This window comes from Poecilia latipinna, unplaced genomic scaffold (genome assembly GCF_001443285.1).
Source record: "Poecilia latipinna isolate Pla-1442-1.1 unplaced genomic scaffold, P_latipinna-1.0 Scaffold103, whole genome shotgun sequence".
In the NCBI taxonomy this organism is placed as follows: Eukaryota; Metazoa; Chordata; class Actinopteri; order Cyprinodontiformes; family Poeciliidae; genus Poecilia; species Poecilia latipinna.
Window position 1 is genome coordinate 348,070 of NW_015112719.1, and position 10,789 is coordinate 358,858.

General features: G+C 42.0%; 1 protein-coding gene across 2 annotated transcripts in view; it reads left to right on the plus strand.

The window, feature by feature from the left end:
* Window positions 1-10,539, plus strand: part of ermp1 (endoplasmic reticulum metallopeptidase 1) — a 21,254-nt gene extending 10,715 nt beyond the window's left edge. For both annotated transcript variants that reach the window (XM_015027545.1, XM_015027548.1), the window contains 10 exons: window positions 77-169; window positions 1,883-2,095; window positions 2,189-2,409; window positions 3,201-3,375; window positions 4,183-4,373; window positions 4,558-4,710; window positions 4,852-5,054; window positions 5,143-5,258; window positions 5,387-5,550; window positions 6,756-10,539. In XM_015027545.1, the coding sequence (XP_014883031.1) occupies window positions 77-169; window positions 1,883-2,095; window positions 2,189-2,409; window positions 3,201-3,375; window positions 4,183-4,373; window positions 4,558-4,710; window positions 4,852-5,054; window positions 5,143-5,258; window positions 5,387-5,550; window positions 6,756-6,932 (1,706 nt within the window). In that variant the 3' untranslated portion in view covers window positions 6,933-10,539. The remainder of the gene's footprint in view (window positions 1-76; window positions 170-1,882; window positions 2,096-2,188; window positions 2,410-3,200; window positions 3,376-4,182; window positions 4,374-4,557; window positions 4,711-4,851; window positions 5,055-5,142; window positions 5,259-5,386; window positions 5,551-6,755) is intronic.
* Window positions 10,540-10,789: the final 250 nt, after the last annotated feature.

Sequence of the window (10,789 nt, forward strand, 5' to 3'; positions counted from 1 at the left end):
AGCCAACACTTTTTCAGACGTCCCTTTTGTTTTTGTTCTTTTTTGCCCTTTCCCCCCCCCCCCCTTCTTCTTACAGGCATCGATCTTGCGTTCATTGAAAACGGTTTTATCTATCACACCAAATATGACACGGCCAACAGAATACTGACAGACTCCATCCAGAGAGCCGGTATGGATCTGATTTCACGTCTGTCCATCCACAAATATAACCAATAACAAGTTCTCAGGCTGGTAGATTGAAGCTGTTTATAATGACAAATCACTCCAGCTCACATGTGCCGCCCCTAACTTCTGATGTCTTCCTCCGAGAACCTAAAAGACACAAACCTCATTTGCTTTGTGCTTCTGTGCTGCTGACCTGTTCGGCTTTTACTTAGCAGAAAATGCAGCCAGTCAGCACTAAAGACCCGAGAAGTTTGGCATCCATCCTATCTCTCTTAGCAACCACTGGGCATCTTCCTCCTCTTCCTCCACACAACAGCTCAACTTCAAAGGCAGACATTATTAGAGAGAGGAAAGTAAGATTTCAGAGAGAGCAGGCTTATATTTTTAGTGCGTGAATGAGCAAGAGCTCTGTAAGGTGAAGGGTTAGGACGATGCACCGCTAGCTTGTGGGTTTTTTTTTTGAAACAACACGGCAGGCAAAGTGCGAAGCTGGAAGTGCTTTCATGTTCTGTAGTTGTAGTTAAAATGGATCTGTGTTTCTTCTAAATCATTTCTGTAGAAGCACGTTGAAGTGATTAAAATGAACGTTCTCGAAGGTATAGTTATTTTTGTAATCTCGGTTATTTAAGCTGAGAAAGAGAAGCTGTGGCTGCAGGTACGGAGAGAGAGAAAGAGAGAGAGAGAAGTAGAAAGAATTAGAGAGAGAGAGAGGAACAAGAAAATGTTGTAGTCTGAGTTGTTGACCACAGTGAGCCTACCAGGCGGAAGAACAATGCAGCTTTGTTTCAAATGCGTGGTTGCGGGTCGAGCAGGTCGACTGCGAGGCAGTACAGGATAACGGAAACCACACACACACACACACACACACACACACACACTTCTTCATGATGTATCCAGAAGTCTGTGCTAAACTGTGTGACTTTCTGTTGTCTCATAAATCAGCTGATGTGCTGCCGTTACGCAATACCGTCGACGCCACATACGTTTTCACCGTCATTGTTTCTCTCTCCTGCGCCGACTCGTTTTCTCCATTTACTTTTTAGGTAAATGTGAGGGATTTTAAAACCCATATGTGAGAAAGTGTTATTCTTTTCAGAATAAATCTAGCATGTGGATAAGAAGCTGTGTTTTACAGAGCATATTCAGGAATGTTGCAGGATTGTTTGTAGGCGGGCAAGTTGGTTTGATTTACATTAAACGTTTTAATGTATTCATCCTTTATAACTTTATACGTAGTTATTAATTACAAAGCAACCTTTAACTGGATAAAAAGTTTAACTTTCGAGGAGCTGCAGCAATTTGAACAGAAGATTCAGAGTTTATGGTTTCATTTCTACTGGAATGACATTGTGGAAATAATCAAGGGGAACTTGGTTAGTCATTAAGGTCTTGGGATCAGATTAACACAGGAATGATTAACAAGGAACATGAAAACCTCTTTAATGGGTTTCACTGGTTTCATATCTCCTATGTGGAGTAAAGGGGAGAGAAATCTAAACTTCAATCTGGACCGTTTTTTTGTTCTTTGTGTTTCTTAATTTAACTGGACCAAATGCAGTGAACACGGCTTCACGTCTACGCTATAAAGTAGATGTTCTGCTCAGGTTTTCTACTAATAAAACTAATTAGCCTCTTTTCAAAAATAACATGCGTGGATTTCTACACTATCTGTTTTGATTGTGAGCTGACTACTTTTGTACGCTCCTCCTGCTTCTAGGTGACAACATCTTGGCTGTTTTGAAGCACCTGGTAACGTCAGAGAAGCTGGCAGACTCCTCAGAGTATCGCCATGGGAACATGGTGTTTTTTGACCTGCTGGGGGTGATTGCCGTTGCCTATCCGGCTCGCGTTGGCACCATCATCAACTACATGGTTGCCGCAGCCACCTTCCTGTATCTAGCCAAGAAGGCGTCTCTGCCCGGCAATCGAGGCAGGTCTAGTTATCGCTTGTGGGCGAAACCCTCTGCCATTCCCTGGCCGAGTTTGCGTTTCTCTTATTGATATTTATCTAAATCTCTTTAAGGTGGGCGTTATGTTCGGGACCTGGCCTGTGCCACGGGCGTAGCGGTGCTGGGCTGGTTCGTCACTCTGCTGTCGGTGCTCATTGTTGCCCTTCTGGTCACTCTGCTGGGACGCTCCATGTTTTGGTACACTCACTTTTATGCTGCCATCTGCCTGTATGGAGCTGCAGCCACCGGGAAAATGATTCTCATCCACACACTGGCCAAAAACCTGTACTACGGAGTGAGTTTTCAGATAGCTTTTTTTTTTTTCTTTTTCTTTTTAAAGGCGTGAAAAATAGGCGAACAGGCAGAAACAAAACCAAATGTGCAGTGGAGTCTTGATATATGGTTCATAAATGAGGAAGAAATAAAAAAAAAGCATTATATAGTTAGGAAAAACAATAAATATATACATAAAAACTCTTAGTTACATTACTGATTGTAATAAAACAATGCTGCTATTACTGCTAATAATGATAATAATAAAGTAATAGCAACATTAGCAATGATGATGACATACAATAAGTAGATGTAAACGAAAAAGTAAATTATATCAAGTAAAGTACAGTTCTTTACTCGACATTGTTTAAATATAAACAACCCTGTTGTTGAGACTTCTGTGGGGCAGATTTACCCTTTTCGCTGCCTTCCAGGCTGTTCCTCGACATTCATTACCGATCATTTATAACTCACTGGAAAGCTACTTAAATATCCCTGTTCAGCTCAAATCGGTCTGAAACTTCTCCCTTGTGATTTTTTTTTACACCTCAGTTACAATTCTTTCCTGTAATGTTCCATCCATCATTTGTTTCTCTTGTAAATCCTGAGGTAGATCGAGTGAGGAGGGTTCTGGACGTGCCGAGCGATGAGTTTCTGCAGCCAGTAACTCTCTTAAGTTAAAAAAAAAAAAAAAAAAGACTTAGTTTTCTAAGTGGCAGTGATTCAGAACCAAAACTGACTGGCACAGTTTTCAGACCTCTCAGGTGTGAATTGGTACATCAGAGCTGAGCATCGTGTGTGTGTCCCACTCAGGGCGTCCGTCTGGTGGAGCTGGGCGATCTGTATTTTGACGTGAGCTTGCTGCTCTGGTGCTGCAGCCTGGTGTGGCTCACCCAGCGGGGTTTGTGTTCAGCCTACGTTCCCATGCTGATGGTGGCCTTCCCCCTGGTCACCAGGCTTCTGCTGACAAAGGAATTTAAACACAGAGGTAAAACATTTGCAACTCATTTCGGCGACATCCAAGCGCAAAATTAGTTGTACTCTGGCAGATTTGGAGGTGAATTATGGCCTGCAGTCAACTACGTAACAAATGCGCAGCTCTCTGCCAGCAAGCTGCAGTTTTAGAACGGTATCGCCTTAAGAAGAGTGATGGTGTCGCTCAGTTAGTTCAGACACATTTACCAGAATTTGTCTTGTAATTGAAAAGTGCAGTAGCCATCTTTCAGCTGCTTAACCAGTGGTGCGCAGCAACGTGTAGGGGAGGGGTAGTGCCATTTTTTTCTTTGTCACTCCAGATATTTTTTGCAGTGTTCTTTGGTTTGATTAAAAACAATTAAAATGACCTTCTCACCCCTCCTCACTGCCCTCTGCAGGACCTTCTGCATTGCAACATTGCAGTGGTTTTGTTTATTTATGTATAAACAGAGGTCCAGAAAGAGTCTTATTTGACTTAATGTCACATTAAGACTTGGAATATAATTCCACAAAAACAATGCCTATCCCAGATTTTCTTTTCAATCTTGCAATGTTTTTTTTCCCTTTTTTTTAAACATTTTGTCAACACTTTAGTCAAGTTTCTGTTGCATTTATGAAAGATGTTGACTGCAGAAGGATGTTGTTCATATAAATGTCTTGAAAAATGTCTTGAAAATTAAACAAACTGAGATACGTTTTTTTTTTATTAAGGTCTACAGAAACAACTGAGATAAAAACAAATATATATATCAGCCTGGTTTTTGACGGCAGACATTAAAAGGCAGCTGAATTTCCTCACAAACAGCTTTTCTTCCTCCAGGAGCATCACTGAAGTACAGCGGCCTGTATCTTTTGGGCCTGGCGCTTCCCTATGTCCACTTCATGTTCCTCTTCTGGGTGGTGTTTGAGATTTTCACCCCCATCATGGGCCGCAGCGGCACAGAGATCCCCCCTGAGGTGGTGATGGCCTCTTTGGTCACTTTGACAATCGTCTTCCTCTCCTCTTACTTTGTAAGTATCCATTCAGAAATCCAGAATGTTTAACCAAAGAATCTGTTTTCTATTTTCCAAAAAAAAAAAAAAAAAAAAAAACTCTTACATTTCTATTTAATTTGCTTTAAATAATGTTAGTGATTTTTTAGAAGATTGTGGTGAATGTTGGTTTTACTTTAATGCACATATTTTCTTTTCTCAGCTGCATTTTGTGTATTTGGTGAGGAGCACTAAGTGGATCCTGGCGGCTCTGGGCTCGGTGTTCGTCGTCATGTTCCTGTTGGTGTCGGCCGGCCTCTTCTTTCCTTACTCCGGGAATCCAAACAGCCCACGGCCAAAGAGGATATTCCTGCAGGTTCTAAAGTCACAAAGCAAATTTGTTTCTAGATAATATTACAGAAAAAAAAAAAAAAAAAAAAAAAAAAACCCTGACAGGACAAATTTTATTTGCACAATAAAACTCTCCGTCCCCGATTGCAACACCGTCTCTCTGCAGCATACGACCCGGACCTTCCACAACCTGCAGGGCCGGGTGGAGAGCAGAGACTCTGGCATCTGGATCAACAGCTTCGACTTCACCGCAGTGCAGCACATCACGCCTCAGATCCCCGAGATCAACGACAGCATCCGGACCCGCTGCCGAGAGGACCGTCCCTTCTGCGGTTACCCCTGGTTCCTGCCTGTGAAGTTCCTCAGCAGGTCAGAGCGACAGGCCTGATCGACCGCACGCCGCGCTCGTTTTCGCGTCCTCGGCTCGACTCCACAGAGAGCTTTGGTGTGTTTGCAGGAAGAACTGGTACCTTCCCGCCCCGGAAGTGTCTCCTGGCTCTCCGGTGGACTTCAGCCTCACGTCCAAGGAGGAGACGAGCTGGGGAACTGTCAAGATGACATTCAGCGTCAAAGGTAAAAAGCACATTAGAGTGAAGAACTGAACTTGAGGAGGTGTTAGCAAAAATATTTAGCAATTTCTTTGGGAATTTGCGAGCATTTTAGGTAAGAATGTGTCCTTTTGTCCCTGATGTCTCACTCAGGGCCCAGCCACATGTCTCTGTATCTGATGCCTCACAGAGGAGCCAGTCTGTCCACCTGGTCTCTCGGTGACGGGACGCCTCAGTTTGACCTCAACGGAGAATACTTTGTCTTTTATTCCCACGGCCTCGATGCCGCTCCGTGGACCTTTTGGTTTGAAATACAGGTACCATCTACGACAAACTATTCCTCCATTTTGACTTCAAATATCAGCTACATGTGTCTTGTTTGGAAGTTTTTTGGTGACATTTGGTTCACACTTTCTTATCAGCTGGTGGTGGTAATGCCCTATTGAGCTGGATGTTGTCTGATGTTGACAGGAAATAGCAGAAGAAACTCAACAGTTTGGTAAAAAGAAATGAGCTATATCAATTTTCTCACCCAAGTCCGAGTCAGAAGACCTAAAGATCTCCCCTTTCAGATTAGAAAACATGATCTCAGTAATGTGTTACATGTTTGACGTTCGGATATTCTACTTTCTGTCAGTGGATGTTCTTTCTGTTTTAGTTCTGGACATTTCTGGATTCCTGCTAAGCATGTTCTTAAAGCCTCATCTAGCAAAGTCTGTGGGGGATTAGCTCGTGCTGAAAAACGTGTGTAAATGCATAGATTTATTGTCACATGAAAGTCTTTAGAGGGGACGTGTTATGCAAAATTTACATTTTGCACTTTTTTGCTTCTAAAAGCAGGCTGAGTGCTTTCAGAAAACATTCAGCAGTTTTTGGCACTAAGTTGACATTTTTTTTGGTGTCTGGAAAAGGAGCCGCTTTAAAAACCTTATGACTGTGATGTCACAAATCAGCACGCACTGCCCCTCACATAGCAACCCAAGCAAAGGCCATCCCGTTACCTAGCAACCTAAGTGAAGCTCCAGGACATTTGGTCAGCTGGTTTTTACAGCTGTGTGCGTTGTACAATGGCTGCTGGAAAAAAAAAAAAAGTGTTTTGTTGATGACTTACAATCCAGAAACCAGTTGCTGCAGTCTTGTTGGTTGTGCAGGAGGCTCTACATCTGCTTGTCAAAGATTAGTTGCAACCATTTTTTTACATGCAAATATAAACGTTGACTCGGAGGGGGCGTGGCCAGCTGCAGCTTATTTGAATTTAAAGTGACAGAAGCCCCAAAACAGCTCATCCTGAAAGGAGCTCAAAACTGGAAGAAATCTCGTTATTAAAGAGGGATTTTGTGCAAAAAGACGTGATGCATTTAGAGCTATCTCAGCCTGTTCAAGGCAGCATAACAGGTCATCTTTAAGTACAAAAATAAAACAAGGAGCAAGCAGCTCAGTGTAACGATGAAGCTGTAGGTTTGGGTTCGGTTCCTCCCTCCGTACCGGCGCCGTGAGACTCATGATTTTATTTTTCTGTCAGCCCCCGACAGAACCAGATCCAGCCGGCCCCGAGGGGATGATCTCCGTTGCCATATCGACGCACTACTTCTTCGGCGAAGACCGACGGACTGCTCAGCTGGAGGAAATCCTCCGGAAGTTTCCCACCTGGGCTTTTCCCTCCTCCTGGGTCAGTACCTACGACATGTACCGGTACTGAGGACTTCGCTGCTACGACAGAGGAGCGGCGACGGCCCACTGAGACAGCTCAGAGAACCAATCTGCTGCCTTTTACACTAATACCCGCGCTGCGTGCCGCCCCGCCTGAGAGAGAGAGAGAGAGAGCGAAACCTCCATCACTGTGTCAGCGGGCTGAGCAGCTGACTGACCATCATCGGCGCTCAGGCCACCACAAGCCTTGTGCTCTCTACTGGGTTAGTGAAAAAAAAGGAGACTTAAGTTTGATTTTTTTTTTTTTTTGTACTCAGCTGTGCCTTTGATTTCCACACTCTCACTCTTCCTCCCTCACATTTCGTCCCTCCCACACGCAAGCGCCGATTCACGCCGCACGTGTAAGTCGCTCCGTTTACCAGCAAACCTTCAGGGCTGCCGTCACACTAAACGTGCCTCTGGATCGGCTGCAGACGTCTGTACCGTCCTGACGGGGGAGACGCGAACCCGCTCTTGTGTCGTCTCCTTTTTATAAAAAAGTGAAAAAAGCAAGCAAAAACAAAATGGAACTAATCGTGCACTCAGTCAGATATATGTTGCAAATCCCGACGACTAACCATGAAACTGCTTGTTGTTCCTTCCTGTCCTGCAGATTTGAAGCAAACAACATCCACGGGTTTAAATGAGAGATGCTAATGTCTGCTCAAGCTGTTAAAAAGGCAGCAAAATCATAAAGAGCTGACCGAGGTGTGAGTGTTTCTAAAAGCTCAAGAGAAAAGATATTCAGATGCTGGCTTTGGCAGAGTAAGAAAGAGATGGAGAGAATCCCGTCTTTGTTTTGTTTTCTTTTAAAATCTATCCCTTGAGTCTTTCAGTAACAAAGCTCTCCTGTTCTGTTCCACACCGAAGTGATGCTTACTGACATTTCGTCTTGCTTTAACGTTACTTTTCTTAAAGCTGATTAGCCTTCATGGGGTCTGCAGCAGCTCCACAGTGATTTTCTTTCCCTTAACTGGATTTGTTTTGGTCCACTTGATTGTTCTCTCGTCTCTTTGTGGCTCCAAATGAATCAAAGCAATGAGGAGGTTATGTGTATTAGTTATAATCTAATTAAGTTCTTTACTAGAACGGCAAAAGTTCAGTGAGTTTAATACAAATTTGCACTTTTGATTAGGAAACACTACAGCAAAAAACATTCTTTGTTTTAATTTCATTACCTTTTGCTCCTCACATTAGTGGACCGCTATTTTACCACAATCTGTTCACTAATTTTTTTAGATTTTTATGGGTTGTGACTTTTAATAAGTAGCTCCAAAGTTATTCAAGGTAAAGAAAAAAAATCATTACAGCAAATTTTTCCCTGAAATTAAGAAACTAAATTATATTTTCATTTTATCTTTCTAATAATGGCCGAATATTTTATGGAACAAATATAATTCAGCGTAATTGTTAGATCGGATCTGATGCATTTAGTTAAAAATCCATGAACGTTATATGATTTGTCATACAATATTTGACATTTCTTTGTCACACACATTCGTTCTTTTTGCCGGGAAAGATCTACAGGATGTTTTTTGTCGACTTGTCGACCGTAAACATTCCCATGCAAGTCTTAAATCCTGTTGTTAATTTAAAATAACCTGCCGTGTGACCGGACAATAACTAAACTTTTGAGGACACGAGGAGCGCGTGTGAATGTAAAAACAAAAATCCACCGGTGCTGCTACAGGAAGCCTGTACGATGTTTGGTGTTTAAGTTGTTTCTGTTTTATCTAAACGTGGAGGATCGTCTGTCTGAACAACGGCCCAGCTGCCAACGGCCGCTTTAACCTTGAGACGCAGCGATCAACACCGTTAAGTTATTGAACCCGTTCTTACACTGAATGTTGATGTTTAGCTGATGATTTTGTAGAGTTGCAAACTGAAATGATCTGAATCTCATCAGTCCTGCATTCAGAGACGTCATGCACTGATGTGTTGCCTCCACCTTTAGTGTAACTGAGGCGGGCTCAAGTTGAAACTTTGGGGAAATGTGATTTATGTTTGTTCAATCGTGCAGAATAGATGACGGGACAGAAGGAGGCCTTACGTTTTCACGTGTTCACGTTGAAGTTGTTTCTACACTTCTGCCTGCAATGCATAACATTCTGCAGCAGGTGGAGTTTGTTCTATTAGTTGAGGAGTGGAAACAACAAATTAATACATTTTGATGGTTTATAGAAACGTAGTGAGACGTGCTTGAAAGTTTTACCCAGCTGCTCTGGAACAGCTGAAGCTCTGTTCTTCCCCTCATCATGACAAAGTCCTGACACATACTAACAAACTGTATTTCAGTTTGTTTTTTGTTTAATGAAGTCTTCATTTTTCTTGCTGTGACCTGATAGTACAGCGTAATTATTCTGTTAATTCCAAAAACAGGAAGTGGGCGCACAAGCTTGGGTTTCCAGAAGCGCTGGTGTAAAGTTTGGGATGATTTTCCAGCTGCAACGCGGAGCTGTGCCCAATTTTCAACGATCTAACCCAAACTGTCCTCTTCAGATGAAGGGGAATTGGCTAAAAGAAAGTGGAAGCCTCTGGAACGTCAGTGTCTTAAAGTTTAAACAAGTTGAACATTAGCATAGAATAAGACAAGAAAGGTCGCGCTTCAAAGGCTCCTTTCTTTGCACCATTCTGCCATGATGCCGCCGCCGCCGCCATTATCCTAAACACACATTGAAACTGATTTCAGGCCCCACATGGGCAGAGGTGATGCTGTTTAACTGAGATTCACTATTTCATATGTGAAGAGTATTGAAAAGACAAACAGTTGTATGTTGTGTAATCAGGCCACTTTGTAGGAAAAGCAAACTAAAATAGACAATTTTAATACCCTAATGAGGTTACAACTTTCTCCTTATGACCATCTATTGTGTTAAAGTTAGACGCCACGTGTGATGTCGGTAGACTTAAAAGGCAAACGTGGACTAATTTAATTAACAGTTTAAGTCCATGTGCAGTGTTAAAGGAAAAAAAAATATACGGAAAGTAAATATTTTTCTAGATCTAGTTGAGATTTGAAAGCATAAATAAGCCTAAATAAACCATTCCTTTATTTTCTGTGAACATATTCAGAGGTCCAGAGTATTTCAAGATGTTTTGACGTTAATGTTGGACGTGAAAGTTGTGAGATGATTCGTCCTCCTCCTCCGGTGCTGCTGATGCTCCCACCGTTTGACCACAGCTGCTCACACGCCTTGTGCAAGACGAATAAAAAGGTTTCCTGGAGAAATTGAACTTTAAAATTAAGAGCCGGTGAGGTAATAAAACTGACCAAACACCGAGTCTGTGTGTGTTGTGTCCTGCAGCAGCCTCACACTTGGATGTAGCTTTATTGTATGGGGTTGAGAAATCAACTGCACTCACTGAAATGTCTTAAAGACCTTTTTTTGTTTGTTTTTGTTACCTAAACTGTTGGCTCATGTTTTTGTAAATGTTCTGAACGTTAACAGGAAGGTGGGTCATTTTCATCACCAATAAGACAAATGTTAGTCTTATCAGAGGGGGTGATGTCGTTTTGTGGGACTGATCTGGGTTTCTATTAAGAAGAGATTTTACAATATGCAAAATGGTTGAACTAAAGTAGCACTTGTACAGAAATTAAAATGCTTCTAACTTTGTTGGCTTGTTTTTTTCTTGCATTTCTTAAGTATACTAATGCTTTGATTTTTACAATGATTTATATTAAGTCGTCGTTCCCCCTGTCAGATTTGTGAAATTAGTTTTTAATTTCATCTACTTAGCCATCAGGATCTTATTTTTTAAGCCACAAAACACAATTAAAAAAAATAAAAATCAAGGGATTCATTTTACTACCGAGTTGCTATATAGAGAATTATAAATTCAGGTCATATTTGGGCTAGTAGTTCT